Here is a 16799-nt window from a genome sequence, read left to right on the forward strand (position 1 = left end):
CTCGGGAGGCTGAGGCAGAAGAATTGCTTGAACTCGGGAGGCGGAGGTTGCAGTGAGCTGAGATCACACCACTGCAAGACTCTGTCTCAAAAAAAGAAAAAAAAAACAAGCAAAGCTACCTATATTGCTTCAGAATACAGTAAATGTGATAAAGCTGTAATGAATTGCAAAGAAAGCACAGGTAGGAAAATAGGTACCTCTGCAACAGGAGGCAGAGGCTGGGCTCTGAAAAGGTCCAGCAGTCCTCCCAGTGATTTGATTGGCATGTTCTGATTCTCTTACCTGTGCTTTCCCAAGACTTTGCTATATTATTTCTTTTGAGACCCCAAATACTTCACAAATACTCTGTTGTGTTTACTTTATCAGTCAGGTGTGTGTATAATAATGACTTTTTCTAAAACTGGGGATCTGGGACTACCTGACCTGCCGAAAAATGCTTTCTACAGGCGTCATTCCTGGGATGCCATGCTGACAGCCCTCTCTCCTCAGGAATCTACAGAATCTGCTGATCCTGACTGCCATCAAGGCAGACCACACACGAGTCATGGAGTACATCAGCCGCCTGGACAACTATGACGCACTGGACATTGCAAGCATCGCTATCAGCAGCGCGCTGTATGAGGAAGCCTTCGCAGTCTTCTGCAAGTTTGATGTGAATGCCTCAGCAGTCCAGGTGGGCTGCTGAGTGCAAGGGTGTTGGACCTAGCACCCTCTGCCACACCATGAGTGTGCCCTGCAAGCCCTTGTCCTCTCCAAGGGTGTCACACCCTCTGGTTGTCCAGTGCATCTCTTCCTGCTCTTCTCTGCTCCTCACCAGCAACTCGTCTTCCTAGCCTGCTGGCCCCTTGCCTTGACCTTCTCTGTGGGTGCTCCTTCCATCAGCTGTTAGTCTGCCCCTTCCCAGTCACTCCCCAGCACTCCCCCAGACTTAGGTACCTGACTCAATGTCATGTGGTCAGCCCTGGTGACACAAACGTTTGATTTTCAGAAGCACTCACACTTTACCCTCAACGACAACCATTCCAGCCCTCTACAGCATGCTACTCACCCCCCACACTCCCCATGCCCCCATCTCTTCAGCAGGAGCTTTGCAGGATCTGAGGTCAGGTTCCCAGAGCAGGCCCTCCAGCCTTCCCTGCCTGCCCCTCCGCTTCCCCAAGAACTCTTCTTTAAACCGTATCCCTTTCTTCCCAGGCTGTAGCCTTTTCTGGTTTTATTTCCAAATCAGGTGTAAACCACAGGACATCTCACCGGAACTGCCCTCCTATCCATTCTCTTTATTTCCTTGCCTCTTCCTTTACCGTATTTCTGTACCTGCTATGAAACCCCCGATTTAGGAGCCCTTCTTTTGTGCCCCTTCGTGGTCGATGGCTTTGCTTTGAGACAGACCAGGTCATCATATTGAGGGGCAGCTGATGCTGCCACCACCTCCACTACTGTGTAGTGGTGGCCTTCACTGCTGCACAACCTGCCAGGTCAAGCACAACCATCAAGCCTGTTTCTGTTGGGTGAGCCATCTTATTCCCCACGGCAATTCTTGTGAACTCTTCTACAGTTTATTTTTTTTTTTAAAAGATGGGGTTTCACCATGATGGCCAGGCTGGTCTTGAACTCCTGACCTCAAGTGACCCACCCACCTCGGCCTCCCAAAGTGCTAGGATTACAGGTGTGAGCCACCGCACCTGGCTCTTCTACAGTTTCCATTGCACTGTCTTTCCTCCCAAGGTCAGGAGCAAGTCCCAAGTTCTACCCCTGGCCCAGAAAGCTTAGCCTGGCTATCTCCATCTCTGTGCCATTTTGTTAGAGTGTCTCTTCTTTGTTCGGCATCCCAGTTGTCATATAATGGCTCTCGTCTCTCCCCTCAGCCCATCCATCTGAGAAATACTTATTGCCTGATTGCTTCTGACTGAACTTCAGTGGTCATGCAGCTTTCAGCAGAACACGGAAACAAAAATGTGTCTGCTTTTTGGAGCTAACTAGGTGTTGCAGAGAATGCAAGTCCTCTCATAACCCCTAGGTCCTGATTGAGCACATTGGAAACCTGGACCGGGCATATGAGTTTGCGGAGAGATGCAATGAGCCTGCTGTGTGGAGTCAGCTGGCCCGAGCCCAGCTCCAGAAAGACTTGGTGAAGGAAGCCGTCGACTCCTATATCAGAGGGAACGACCCTTCCTCTTACCAGGAAGTTGTTCAGGCAGCCAGCAGGAGCAGTAAGTGAATCCCCTCTCCCAGGGGCTCTGCATCTCACTGATGCAGAACTTGGCTGAAGCAAGGGGTTGAAGAGATTCTCACAGATCTCTGCATAGGATGTATCCAGAGATATCAGACAGCACATCTTCATGAACGTTTCCCACAAGAGCCTGAGATAAGCATTATTCTGTTATTGACACTGGCTGTTTAGTTGACTATTGCCCTCCTTTACAAGGTGAGATCATTTAAGCACACCAGATACTGCCACTGTAGTAATTTTCAAGTCAGTGACTTAGGCCCAAATTCCTAGGGATTTTCTGGTGCTTTAGGCTGATGGTGGCACCGACCTCTCCCATGTCCAGAACAAGCATTCTGTCTCCTGGCAAAGTCTTTTCTCAGGGAGGCGGCCTGAGTGTGGCTCTGCCCCTCCCCTCTTCCCTTCTGAGCTAGGGATGTGCCTAGTGGGCATAGTCAAGACCTCCTAGACATTATCTGGAGTCTGAGTTTCCAGTAAGACATAACGGGAGGATAAATATGTCTGACTGAGGACAGAATGGGAGGAATTGAGCCCTTGTTTAAAATTATCAGCTCTGGGTTAACCTATCTTTGTTTTCTGTCTTTAGACAGCTGGGAGGATCTCGTTAAATTTCTGCAGATGGCCAGGAAAAAGGGTTGTGAGTCCCATATAGAGAGTGAACTTATTTTTGCATTGGCTAAAACCAACTGTCTTTCTGAGCTAGAAGATTATATTAATGGACCCAACAATGCCCACATCCAGCAGGTAGGCCATGCCCCCTGGCTACTGCCCACTGACTGTGCACTGCCAGTGAGATTTAGGTCCAGGGATGTTCCCCAGAGCAGCAGTCCCCAGCCATTTTGGCCCCAGGCACTGATTTTGTCAAAGGCAGTTCTTCCACAGACAGGTTGGGGGGTGGTTTGGGGATGATTCAAGTGCATTGCATTTATTGTCCACTTTATTTCTCCTATTACTACATTGTAATGTATAATAACATGCTTATACAACTCACCATAATGTAGAGTCAGTGGGAGCCGAGTTTATTTTCCAGCAACTAGATGGTCCCATCTGGGAGTGATGGGAGACGGTAATAGATCAGCAGGCATTAGGTTTTCATAAGAAGCACGCGACCTAGATCCCTCGCATGTGCAGTTCCCAATTGAGTTTGCGCTCCGACGAGAATCTAATGCCACTGCTGATCTGACAGGAGGCAGAGCTCAGGCGGCAATGTGAGCAATGGGGAGCAGCTGTAAATACAGATGAAGCTTCACTCGCTTGCCTGCGGCTCACCTCCTGCTATGGGGCCCAGTTCCTGACAGGCCACAGACCAGGCCACAGACCAGCAACATTCTGTGGCATGGGGGTTGGGGGCCCCTGCCTTAGTGTGATGCAGATAAAGGTGGTGAGAAGCAAGCCACACTAGCAAGTAAGTAACCTGTTGCTATTATTGGTATGGAAATTGAGACTCATGGAATTTTGACATGCCCTTGGCTGTACACATCAGAATGATTCTCCTAGAAGAGATGGGAAGACTTACATCCAGGTGTATATAAGTTTACTTACAAGAAAACAAATTAATTGTGACAGAGTTAATAACCTGGATGCATAAAATATATGTTGAAAATTAATAGGCCGGGCATGGTGGCTCACGCCTGTAATCCCAGCACTTTGGGAGGATGAGGCGGACAGATCACCTGAGGTCACAGTTTGTAACCAGCCTGGTCAACATGGCAAAACCCCATCTCTGCTGAAAAATACCAAAATTACCCGGGCATGGTGGCGCGTGCCTGTAGTCCCAGCTACTCTGGAGGCTGAGGCAGAAGAATTGCTTGAACACGGGAGGTGGAGGTTTCAATAAGCCGAGGTTGCACTGCTGCCCTCCAGCCTGGGCGACAGAGCGAGACTCTGTCTCAAAAAGAAAAGTAATAGCTTTTGTTTATGTCACCAATAATCAGATAACATAATGGAGAAGAAAACATTCCTTTTTTAATAGGAGTAAAGCCAAAATGTTTAAACCTTAAACATAAATAAAAGATCTAAATAATTGTGAAGTCTGCCATGTAGATAAAATGTTACCCCTGGAAAACATGATAAAGAGACGTGAAGAGATGATGGAATGTATTGTAACTCTATATTAATTATAAGTGCACTCTTTTTGGAGGAATGTACACAATTTATTGAAATAAATAACAACAAAGTGGACCAGGAGCAATAGTTCATGCCTGCAATCCCAGCACTTTGGGAGGCCGAGGTAGGAGGATCTCCTGGGCCTAGGAGTTCAAGACCAGCCTGAGCAATATAATGAGACCCCCATCTCTCAAAAGGAAAAAGAAAAAAATAACAACAAAGTGAACTTTGAGCTCTTTATTTCAAAATAAGTTCCAAGTAGTTGTTGGGACTGGGTATGGTGGCTCATGTCTGTAATCCCAAATCTGGGAGATAGAGGTGGGAGGATCACTTGAGCCCAGGAGTTCAAGACCAGCCTGGGCAACATAGTGAGACCCCCATTTCTACAAAAAAACTAAAAAATACTAGCCAAGTGTGAGGTATGTGCTTATAGCCACAGCTACTTGGAAGGCTGAAGTAGGAAGATCACTTAAGCTCAGGAGGTCAAGGCTGCAGTGAGCTGTGATTGGGGCACCAGACTGCAGCCTAAGCAACAGAGCAAGACCCTGTCTTTGAAAAACAAACAAACAATAAAAAGAAAACAAAGGGGTATAGGGCCTGTAATCCCTGCACCTGGGGAGGCCAAGGCAGATGGATTACTTGAGGTGAGGAGTTCAAGACCAGCCCAGGCAAAATGGAGAAACCCCATCTCTACCAAAAATTAAAAAATTAACCAGGCATGGTGATGCATCCTGTGGTCCCAGCTATTTGGGAGGCTGAGGTGGGAGAATCACTGGAGCCTGGGAAGTTGAGGCTGCAGTGTGCCGTGATCATGCCACTGTACTCCAACCTAGGTAACAGAGTGAGACCCTTGCTCCAAAAAAAAAAAAAAAAAAAAAGTTGGAAATTAGGTTAAAGTTTTGAAAGGTGTTAAAAGTTCATCACGTAATTCTGTAACCAAGTAAAATTCCAGATGAAACAATTAAAGGTAAAACTTGAGACAGGGTTCAGCTGTTACAGACACACAGATACCCTCTGAGAACTATGCTCTGTTGGGACGCGTGGAAATAGGCTTACAGCCCCTGGGTAAGTTGAGGGCAAGAGCAAGTTGGGTTCATCTTGTTTTATTTTATTATTTATTTATTTTTGAGATGGAATTTCACTCTTGTCACCCAGGCTAGCGTGCAATGGTGTGATCTCAGCTCACTGTAACCCCTGTCTCCCAGATTCAAGCCATTCTCTTGCCTCAGTCTCCTGAGTAGCTGGGATTACAGGCACCTGCCACCGTGCTCAGCTAGTCTTTCTATTTGTAGTAGAGATGGGCTTTCACCATGTTGGCCAAGCTAGCCTCGAGCTCCTGACCTCAAGTGATCCACCTGCCTGAGCCTCTCAAAGTGCTGGGATTACAGGCATGAGCCACCGTGCCCGGCAAGTTTTGTTTTATTTTAAACTAGAGAAAAGAACAGTGGTTCGTTAAACTTGTCAGAGTGGATGAGTGCAGAAGGTGATGCTGATGCAGGGGTCTGCTGAAACCCTGACATGGAGCATGTGGAGAGAGAGAGTCATGGGCATCCATAGAGCAGGCCTTGGTGGCATAGGAAGGACATCCATGGACTCTGTGCTGTGAAAGCCTCTCTTGATAGTTTGTTTTCTCAGGAAGAGCATGGTAGGGGAGCTGCTATGGATGACAGAAGTGTAGGGGTGGTGCAAGAGGTGCCATGGATGATGGAAGTAGGGTAGTGCAGGAGATGTCATGGATGGCGGAAGTAAGGGTTGTAGGGGCGGTGCTGTGGATGACGGGAGGAGTGGTGGTGGGATAGGCGCTCTGGATGACAGAAGGAGGGGTGATGTGGGAGGTGCCATGGACGACAGAAGTTGGACTGGTAGGGGAGAGCCCATGGACGACAGAAGTTGGACTGGTAGGGGAGAGCCCATGGACGACAGCAGTAGGAGTGGTGGGGGAGGTGCCATGGATGACAAAAGCAGGGGTGATGTGGAAGGTGCCATGGGCGATGGATGTACGACTGGTGGGGGAGGTGCCATGGATGACGGAAATAGGATGGGTAGTGTTGCCAGCCCATCTGATGTTAGCCTTCATGAATTTAGGGAGACCCATCAGCATGCTTGGGTTCTGCTGTGTTTAGCAGCCACAGGTGTGGGATGGGCAGAGAACTAGCTGTGAGCAGGACTGAGAACAATCAGTATAGTCAAGGATGAGTGCCAGGAGCTGCCCAGCATGATCGGGAGCTGCCAGCTGGGGCAAGCGCAAGTTGGGCATGGACAGGGCTGTGGAAATTCAGTCCCGTCACTGGACTAATGAAGTTGAGGTGCTCAGGATGGTAAGCTAGGTGGCACTAGGCAGACTAGGTACTTGTGACAGGTTCCCAGGCCTGGCAGCTCCCTTCTGAGGTGTAAGGTATGGCTATGGTAGTGCCTTGTTGTTGTGCGCAGAACAAGGTCCCCAGACATAGGAAGTCAAATCAATTTCCAGAGAATAAGATTTGTAAATGGCATCAGGAACTAGGGCTGGTGAGTGACACAAGACTGGTTGTCAATGGTTTTTATTGGGGAGGAAGGGGAACAACTTGGATGCAGCAAGGAGCACACCTCCTCAGCCCAGGCCCTGTGGGGTGCAGAAGTGGAAGGTGACAGCCAGGGCCTGAGAGGTGCCAGAATGCAGGGTTACGCAGGAGCAGGCAGGTAGAAGCGCCCCTTGAGGTGGAGGAGGTTGGCCAGGGACTGGGAAGCCAAAGCCAACTTCATCTGGTCACGAGTGCGATCAGAAAGATGCTTACTGCCCTAGCAAACAGAAAAATACCTCTGCCGTCTAGGAACTTAAAAAGCAGCTCTGGAGAAATCTTCTCATTGAAGAGTGTCTCAGTTGAGCTACCCTGTTATCCATAGGTTGGAGACCGCTGTTACGAGGAGGGCATGTACGAGGCTGCCAAGCTGCTCTATAGCAATGTTTCTAACTTTGCTCGCCTGGCTTCCACCTTGGTTCACCTCGGTGAGTATCAGGCAGCAGTGGACAACAGCCGCAAGGCCAGCAGCACCCGGACGTGGAAGGAGGTGAGCTGCGGGCGTCTGCAGAAGGCAGAGTGTGCTCTGGACAGGTGTGCTCTCCATGTCCCTTGTGTTCTGCTCAGTACTCTTCTGCCATGTGGGATGAGCCTGGGTACCAATCTCTTGCCCAGGCAGGGGTCTGAACCCTTGGGATTCTCAGGGCCTCTAAGCTAGTGTTTGTAGTTGGAACAGAGGCCCCGGAGAACCCCATGTCAGACCAGTTGGCCCCCAGAGGCAGCCTTAATAGCATAGAATTATCAGTATTCTAAGTATTTTCTAACACTTTTTAATCATGTATTTGCACAATCAATGTAAATTTACATTATTGGTCCTTTGTGGCAAATTGGTAAATTTTCTCAAGGCTCTCTGATAATATCAGAATCATCTTTAGGTAGAAAAAACTGAAGACATATGCAAAACAACATTGTTTAATAAAAGCTTAAGATTAGCCTAAAGGTCCAATGTCAAGGCCTTTGTTAATGCATGCATTACAACTCTACCCTGCTGTTCAAAATGAATAGGCAGAGTTGCAGGAAAAGATGTTGCCAATATTATGGAGTACGTCATCATGCAGAATGTATGATGTAATTCCATGTGCGTGTCTGAGATACGTCAGGATGCTGGTGTACATATCACACACAGGAAACAGTGGGCCAAAGATTAGATCTCAAGTTAATGACACTGGTTTACGTGGTTATTTATTGTTTATCTGCACATTCTGCTTTCTCTACCTTGGCAACATGTGCTGTGTATAGAAGCTGGAGGAAGTAGGGAAACTGCACGCCCACCAGCTCCGTGGTGCAGGGTTGGTCTTGTCAGCCTTCTCAGGAAGCACAGAGAAGGGCCTCTCTGCACAGGAGAATTCTGCACTTCCCAAGGCTTGTTATCATTAAGTATTCATACCGTGCAGTGCAGAAAACAAAAGTAGTCTAAAAAAGATTTAAAGCAAGTTCTGCCATGAAAACAGCACTCAGATGAGATACACTCTGATGATCATTGTTTTTTAGCCTTCTTTTTCAAACCCCAAACCTGAAATTCCAGTATGACTTTCCTGCCACCTAAACAAAACTCAGGGCCTAAGAAGTAATGCACAAACATTCTTTCCATGGTCTTGAGCACCCCCTTGGCCTGCAGATTATAAATGTCATTATTTTTTCTCCCCATCTTGTACAGTTCATCTTAGAGTTAGCTACTTGTTCCGAATCCAACTTAAAACACCCCACTGGCTGATATTTCTGCATTTGCAGCTGTGTCCCTTGTAAGTCAGCTGCTGTGGTGCCATGTCCTGTCTTAGGGACCCTCACGCTGACACTCCATCCCCTAGGTGTGCTTTGCCTGCGTGGATGGACAGGAGTTTCCTCTCGCTCAGCTGTGTGGTCTTCACATCGTCATTCATGCAGATGAGCTGGAGGAGCTGATGTGCTATTACCAGGTGATGACATGCTCTCTGCTGGTAATGCAGATGACAGGTGATGCCTAAACACTCCATACAAAGGCACGGTCATCCCCTTAGCATGTGACCGTCACAGTGCTGCATCTGCAGATATGAAGCATGGCCTCTGAGAGGAAGATTCATGTACTAGCTGGTCATTTATAAACTAAATTTGATTGTCTTGTTGGCGATCCTCGACCTCATGGCTGGCTGGAATTTCGTGTTTTTAAAGCTCTCTCCATTCTCTTGTGTTATTGGGCCTTCAGAAGCCAGTCAGTGGCTTGCATGATGGGAACAGCCCTTGGATAACTTGCTGAGAATACTGGGCTGGTGGTGGCAGAGCTCTAGACCATAGCCTAGTTCCCACAGTGTGTAGTCCCACAGGGCATGTTTATCAAGTGCCTTAGGGACAAAGCATGTGCAAGAGAGGGAAGGACCTTTGGAAGGGTGGGGCCTTGTGTGTTCATGCTGTAAGTAGGCTCTCTTGAGTGGTTGGTAGACAGTGATTTGTGTGTTTAGGGGCCTGGGTTTCCACCTGTGGAATTCCTAGAGCCACGTGACACACCAGGTGTGGTTAGTCAAGGCAGACGAAGATGGGATGCAAATCTGCTCAGCAGTGTCACCATGGCCATGGAACTTGAATGCCAACCCCCTCACTGTGTGAGACGTCGACTGGAGGGGCTCACACCAGCACCACAGTGTCCAGTTATCAGGCTAAGTATGATGGATTTTCGATGAGAAACACTTTCCTACCCCTGGAGAGGCGCCTGAGAAATGAATTGGAAAGCCAACAGGGAGGATAATCAAGTAGTCCAGTGCTGACAAAAGAACAATTTAGTCAGCAAATATTTGAGTGTCTACTATGTGCTGGGCATTATTCTCAATAATTTATTCAGTGGGCAAAACAGAAAAGCCTCTATGTAATTGAGTTGGCATTCAGCAAGGTTGGCAGGCAAGCAACAAACCTAATGAATAATGATATCGTGTGTTTGAAGGTGATGAGTTATACAGGAAAATGGAGCCAGTTTGAGGGCATTGGAGTGCCTGGGTGCAGTTTCATAAAGGGGCAGTTGAGGTAGCACCAATTGAGGGGGTGACATTTGAGCAAAAACCTGAAAAAATGGAAGGATTTGGTCACACGGACATTTGAGGGAAGGGTCAGTGCCCAGGCAGAGTCCTGAGGCACGAATGTGCTGTGTATTCAAGGAAGGGGCTGGAGCCAGAGATGGGGCAGGGAAGCTAACAGAGGGCCAGATCTCAGGCTGATAGGAAGGACACGGGCTGTACTTGGGATGGGTGCAGGGCTGTCAAGAAGTAAAAGAATCATGGTGGCTCATGTGGTGAGACCACTACTTGAGGAGTAGGCACAGGAGCTGGGAGAGCGGCTAGAGGCTGTTGCAGTGGTCTAGGCGAGAAGGGACAGTGACTCTAAGGGTGGTGGTGACAGGGTCAGAGGTGATCAGGCCATCAGGATTGGATGTATGCTTTGAATGAGTAGCCACCTTGATATGCTAATGCCCTGATGTAGAGTGAGAGAGAAAAGCCAAGGATAACTCTGTTTGGTTTTGGCTTGCATGAGTAGAAATACAGAGTTATCACCAGTGGATGAGGGGAAGACTGAAGGTACGGCGTGGAAGGGAAGGACAGGAATTACTTTTTGGACACATGGTGCTAAGTCTTGAGCTGCCCACTGGATGCTGAGGTGGGAGCATCATGTAGGCAGTTGGAGACACTTCTGGAGCTCCGCAGAGGAGCCCAGCTAGAGCAGTGAACCGGGAGTTGCTGACATGTAGATGATCCAGTCTGCCTCTCCACCTTCACTCATCCTCTGGGGAATGCCCAGCAGGGGTGGGCTGAGGAAGAGAGCAGGAGCAGCCAGTACAGTGGGAAGAAAACCCAGAGAGTGTGCCGGCTTCTGGATGCACTGGGGAAGAGGGAGCGGTCAGCAGGGCCAGGGCCTGCTGCTAGGCAGACAGCAGGATGTCAGGGCCAGGGGGCTGCCCGTGACGTGGAGCTTGGGGCAGACTCAGCCTGATGGTGGCTGGAGAGGAATGGGAACAGTTGTTTTGAGGAGTTTTTGCTGCAAACGGAAGTAGAAAAAATGGGATAGTAGCTGGCAGGGCCATGGGGTCAAGAGGAAGCATTTAGGACAAGAGGATTAGCGGGATGCTCGCTGCACCCAGCTGTGGAGAGAAAAGATAAGGCAAAAGAGAAAGGAGGAGTCACCAGAGCAATGGCCTTGGTAGGCGAGCCGGTGGGATGGAGCTGCGGGCTGGGCAGGTTCTAGACAGAAGCACAGGCGGCTTGTCTATAGCTGATTGGGGGGTGCGGATGTTGCCAGCAGACAAGTGCGCCATGGAGAAATGAGGTTAGCCTGAGAGTGGAGGGGGCACAGAAGGGTGTCCTCCTTGGGAAAGCAAGAGGTGTGAGGCACTCCTCTAGGTTGGGCCCTCTCTCCCAGGGGTGTGGGCGTTAAAGGGAGAGGGTCTCATTGCTGGGTGTTTCTCCAGGGTGTCTGCATGCTGAGCAGGGCGTAACCAGACATCTGGTCTTGTCTAGGGAGCATGACAGAGGGGCGTGGGGCTAAATGCAAGGGGCTGGCCATCATAATTAGGGACACAGTGAAACAGCAGCGGCCTGGCATCGTGAGTGGAGTGGTAGGCTTGTTGGAGCCAGGATCTCAGTCATGAGCTGTGGCAAGGATTAAAACCAATCATTCTCAGACACCATTACAGCCACTTCCTTTTTTTTTCTTTTTCTATTTCTTTTCATAAAAATGGTGTTACTAATCTGCACTCACTAAACTTGAAAATTGTAGTGAAGTGTGCTACTGGTAATTGTCAGATGATCCAGTAAGTTGCTAAGTGAATGGCATGGTCTGTAGCACAGCATGTGCACACGTTTTCTTCACACGTGGCTCCTCAGGATCATTCCCAGTTACCAGCACAGTCCCTGCAGTGTGGGCATGGGCTGGAGGGTCCCTGCAGTGTGGGCATGGGCTGGAGGGTGGCTGTGGGACGTGTGCAATCACTCTGCCCCACATGTGGCTATTGGTCTTTCAGGATCGCGGCTACTTTGAGGAGCTGATCTTGTTGCTGGAAGCGGCCCTGGGCTTGGAGCAGGCTCACATGGGCATGTTCACAGAACTGGCCATCCTCTACTCCAAATTCAAGCCACAGAAGATGCTGGAGCACCTGGAGCTCTTCTGGTCCCGTGTCAACATCCCAAAGGTACCGTTTGCTCCTTGCAGTCTGGCGGCTGTGGCCACATGCGGCACAAGACGACCCTGGCCTCCCTGTCCAGGTGCTGAAGGCTGCAGAACAGGCGCACCTGTGGGCTGAGCTGGTGTTCCTCTATGACAAATACGAGGAGTATGACAATGCCGTGCTCACCATGATGAGCCACCCCACCGAGGCCTGGAAGGGGGGTCAGTTCAAGGACCTCATTGCCAAGGTAAGAGGGGACACAGAGCACTGGCTCCTGCCAGGCCCTATTCTGGGTGTGGGGAATGGACAGGCAGGAGTGGATTGAGTGCCAGTATGCCCCCATGCCGTGTGTGCGTTCACTTGTATGAGTCCACCACCCTCTGGGCAAGTGGTGGTAGTTCCATCTGTGAAGGAAACTGACACTTAGGAAGAGCAGGTGACCTGTCCAGGGCCTCACAGCTAAGCTGTGGACAGGGTCAGGCCAGCATGCAGCCATGGCCCTGAAGCCCTGCAGCCCTGCCTGCCCCTCCCACCACACTACGCCCTTGTGGCCAGGCCTTGGTTTGCTCTTCCTTCTGCCCTATCAGCTCAAGGCTCCCAGCCCCGCTTCCTGTGGTTGTTTTTCACCATCAGACCATTTTTAAAATTCATGTCTCTTCCTGCAAAATTGCCAGCCCTGGAGGAAGAGTGCAGGCACCTGTGAGAGGCACAGTAAACACTCCTAGTGGGTGAAGGAGCCCAAGGCTGCTAGGACCTTCGGCCTTACCTGTCTGGGAGTGGGCCTCCATCCTGTAGCCTCCCTGGGCTAAACTGGGACCCAAGTTCCTCTGCTAGCCGCCACACTTTTGGGTGGTGTCGGGTGGGTGCCATGGTCAAGTGAGCCTTTGTTGTTTTGTTTCTGGTCTCTTAGGGAGTTCAACCTCAGGACTCACTCTCTCCAGCAGTGTGTGTGACTTTGGTGAAGGGGCTGGAATTCTCTATCCTCGGCCCCCATCCCTTTGCATTGGGTATCTGTACTTTGTGCCATGGTCCTTGAGTGACTGACTTATCACTGTCCGCTGTGACTGGAGCAGCACAGCAGTGAGCTGTGGCCTCTCTCATGCACCTTCTTTTCCACATGCGGCGACTGAGGGTGGCCATGAGTGGCAGGTGGGCTGCAGGGTGAGGCCTTCAGCCTCTGCCTTTCCTGGGAACTGTTTGAAGGACCCCAGTGTTGAGCACCAGGCCACACACCAGAGCTTCTTGTTGGAGGACATCCGTGTTACTGGGCATGGTGGTGCATGAAGGCGGGGGCCTTTGCCAGGGCATCCCACCCTGAGCGGAGTCTGCAGGTTACCGGAGGGAGTGCAGCCAGATCACACCTTACCATGGCCTGGCACGTATGGCTGGTGCTTTGTAGATATGTCTGTGTGCTGGAAAATCCATACTTAATCAATCTTGTGTGTACTTTATTCACATTTTAACTCCTCTGATACAAGGGTGTTTTTAAAAATTGCTGAGCCATGGTGGAAGTGGCCATTACTTTGTGTCTTAGTGGCATATAAAATAATAGCAGGACAGCTGAGACTCACTGTGTGCAAGAACAACATCTCCCATCTGCTGCCTGCAGGGCTGATGGCCAGGTCCAGTTCCTAGTGTGACTCATGATGCTTCTACTACACACTGCCATGTGGGAGACAGACACTGTCAGCTCAGGTGTGAAGGGGACAGCAGGACACTCACTGGTGCAGGGGCCAGTCAGATGGGTGACAGCCAGTCTGTATTTAGGGTACACAATAGCAGGTGCTTTGGAATCCACTTAGCCACAGGGCTGGGCCACAGGCTAGGCAGTGGCAGCCTGAGCAGGGGGCCTTGCTAACTCAAACAGGGGGTACCCCAGCTCAGCCATTCACTGTCTCTCTCCATGTGGGTTAGGGTGTCACTGCTGTGAACCTCGTTATCCCATGAATACAATGGACCTCATGTTTCCTCCTGGCCAAGTGGACCATAGCAGGTGCCTGGCATCCAGTGGGCGCTTCTTGTGGGTCATGCAGCATAGTACACTAGCCGGCCAACCTGGAGCCTGTGATGAAATCTGAGCTTCAGTTTTCTCTTTTTTTTTTATTTTAATTTTAGTTTTTTAAAAATTATTTATTTAAGACACAGTCGCGCTCTATTGCCCAGGCTAGAGTGCAGTGGCACAATCTCGATTCACTGAAACCTCCGCCTCCCGGGTTCAAGCGATTCTCCTGCCTCAGCCTTCTGAGTAGCTGGGACTACAGGCACATGCCACCATGCCTGGCCAATTTTTGTAGTTTTAGTAGAAACAGGGTTTCACCATGTTGGCCAGGCTCGTCTCTAACTCCTGACCTTGGGTGATCCTCCCGCCTTGGCCTCCCAAAGTGCTGGAATTACAGGCATGAGCCACCGCTCCTGGCCTTCAGTTTTCTCTTCTATAAAACAGGGATACTACCATGTCTTCTGAGGTGCTAGCTGACCGTGCTAGTGGGCATGGGCCTGCCAGTGCTCCGTGTCCTGGCACATGGCTGATGGACTCGCCCCATACTGTCTCTAAGCTTGGATCTGGAGGACACTCCAGAGGGCCCCCGATTCCTCCTGTGGTGCAGAGGACTCCAGATCCCAGCAGCTTAACCCAGCAGAGATGTGCGTGTCCCTCGAAGGCCTCAGCACCAGAGGAACTGGGTGGGAACATGGCAATTGTGCTCCGCCTTAAATGGTGTTCCGGCCATGCTGCATGGACCTGTTCAAAAGGCCCAGAGCACACATCGTCCCAGCTGTCCCGCAAGAGAAGCCAGGACTGCTGGTGCCCCACATCAAGTCTGCCCACTCACATGATGCCCCGAAGAGCCTCAGTGAAATGGGCTTGTCCTCAGATGGTTCCTCTCCTTCAAGGGAGGCCCCAGGAGCCTTGCAGTTGGTAGGGAAGCAGGTGGTGCTTTGAGGTGACTCACCACAGAAGGTGAGCTTGGGTCCCTACCCGCCCCCTCAGCCCCACATCACATCCTGACCGCCCTTCTTTTTGTTAGATGTCTGGTTGAGACCCTCTGACCTGGCCCTGCTGCTGCCGAGTAAAGGGCCAGCCTGGAAGGCTGACAGATCCTAGAGCTCTGACATGAGTGGACCCACAGTGGCCTGTGGCTGAGTCTGGGGGCTCACCAGTGCCACAGGTGAAGCTTTGTGATGAGGCCAGGTCACCATTCTGCTCTGCATCCATGGGGGTGGGTACTAGGGACCTTGCTGCCTGTCTGGGTCAGAATCTCTGGTGACGGTGAGTGCTCTAGCACAAAAGGGCAAGAGAAGGAAAAAGCAGAGACCCTGAAGTGGTCAGTAAGCCATAGAGGGGCCATGAGGACACTCTGTGTCTGCCTCTTAGTCAGAAGACCTCACTGGGTTCTACATTTTTGCCAGGTTACCCAAACCTAGCGGTGCTGGAGGCTCCAATGGTGAGCACCCTAGGCTCCCAGCATGGCTTTAGCTCCAGCTGTGCCCTGCACATACCCCAGGTTCCCCCACACTCGCACAGACACACTTATCACCACTGGCTTGGTTCATGGCCATGCTGGCATGTTCCCTGAACAGCAGAGCTGTGTGCAGGCCTTGGACATTGATGCCACAGTCAGCAAGCCACCAAATGACATCGCCAAGCAAGAGAATGGTGGCAGACCAGTAGGGAAAGTGCTGAGACAAAGCAGCCTGGCCAGACCTCGAGACCCAGGAGGACAGGCACAGGGTCCAACTAGCGTGGTCTGCTCTGCCTGGGCTGGCCATCAGGTCTCACCCAGGTTCTGAGCACCACAGTGTTTCAGCTGAAAAGTTCTGGGGATGTCACAGGATGTGCTGTCCACTTGGTTACAGCTCAGGCTGAGCCTTCAAAAGAAAGGCTGGGGTAATCTTGCTTGGATGGAAAGATACAGTGTTGTTTGGTTTTGCTGTTGGGCTCTATTCTGGCTGATTACACTTCATTCATTCATTCATTCAGCAGATACTGGTTGTGCATCGACTCTGCATCAGATACCAGTGTGAGTGCTGGGTTGAGGCAGGGAACCCTGAGGCTGGCCTCTGAAGAAAAATGCTTGGTGTGTCAGTGCTAGGGGGAAAAATACCTCAGGGATGCAAGGAGGCACATTCACGAGCCATTGAGTCTTAAGGGGGTGGTCGTGGCAGGCCTCAGTAGTAAAGTGCCGTTTGAGCAAAACCTGGAAGAAGCCCTGGGGTGTCCGGACACAGGGGCAGGGACTGACCCTCAGCTTTGTTCCTCCCACCAGGTTGCCAACGTTGAACTATGTTACAGAGCCCTGCAGTTCTATTTGGATTACAAACCACTCCTCATCAATGACCTGCTGCTGGTGCTGTCCTCCCGGCTAGACCACACCCGGACAGTCAGTTTCTTTTCAAAGGTAAGTCAGCCAAAACCCCAGGTAGAAGAGTGTATTGGGCTAGCTCTGACAAAGTTATCTGAATGACAGCACCTTTGTAGAGTTTCTGAAATGACCCCCAGCCAACTTGAAGATTCACCAGTGTAACAAACTCTGTTAGGTTTCCGATACAAGGATACCTCTCGTATCACACTTCACTTTATTGTGCGTCTCAAATTCTGTGATTTTTAAAAGACTGGAGGATTGTAACCCTGCAATGAGCAAGTCTGTCAGCACCTTTTTCCAACAGTGTGTGCTCACTTTGTGTCTCTGTGTCACATTTTAGGAATTCTCACAATAATTCAAATTTTGTCATTATTATATATGTTATAGTGATCTATGATCAGTGATCTTTTTTTTTTTTTTTTTTT

General features: G+C 50.2%; 1 protein-coding gene and 1 long non-coding RNA gene across 12 annotated transcripts in view; one reads left to right on the forward strand and one right to left on the reverse strand.

Annotated features, from left to right (window-relative positions):
* Nucleotides 1-16799, forward strand: part of CLTCL1 (clathrin heavy chain like 1) — a 128738-nt gene that overhangs the window by 100509 nt on the left and 11430 nt on the right. For 9 of the 10 annotated variants that reach the window (XM_037732647.1, XM_017512088.2, XM_037732649.1 and 6 more), the window contains 8 exons: nt 490-673; nt 2018-2210; nt 2814-2971; nt 7217-7381; nt 8700-8807; nt 11870-12037; nt 12111-12260; nt 16279-16410. In XM_037732647.1, the coding sequence (XP_037588575.1) occupies nt 490-673; nt 2018-2210; nt 2814-2971; nt 7217-7381; nt 8700-8807; nt 11870-12037; nt 12111-12260; nt 16279-16410 (1258 nt within the window). The remainder of the gene's footprint in view (nt 1-489; nt 674-2017; nt 2211-2813; nt 2972-7216; nt 7382-8699; nt 8808-11869; nt 12038-12110; nt 12261-16278; nt 16411-16799) is intronic. The other variant, XM_017512095.2, reaches the window with a different exon arrangement.
* LOC108291645 overlaps nt 14376-16799 on the reverse strand; it is an 8303-nt gene continuing 5879 nt past the window's right edge. For both annotated transcript variants that reach the window (XR_005197344.1, XR_005197343.1), the window contains exons 3-4: nt 15170-15290; nt 14376-14691 (exon numbers count right to left, since the gene is read on the reverse strand). This is a non-coding gene — a long non-coding RNA (uncharacterized LOC108291645). The remainder of the gene's footprint in view (nt 14692-15169; nt 15291-16799) is intronic.

This window comes from Cebus imitator, unplaced genomic scaffold, assembly GCF_001604975.1.
Source record: "Cebus imitator isolate Cc_AM_T3 unplaced genomic scaffold, Cebus_imitator-1.0 Scaffold461, whole genome shotgun sequence".
NCBI classification, from domain to species: Eukaryota; Metazoa; Chordata; class Mammalia; order Primates; family Cebidae; genus Cebus; species Cebus imitator.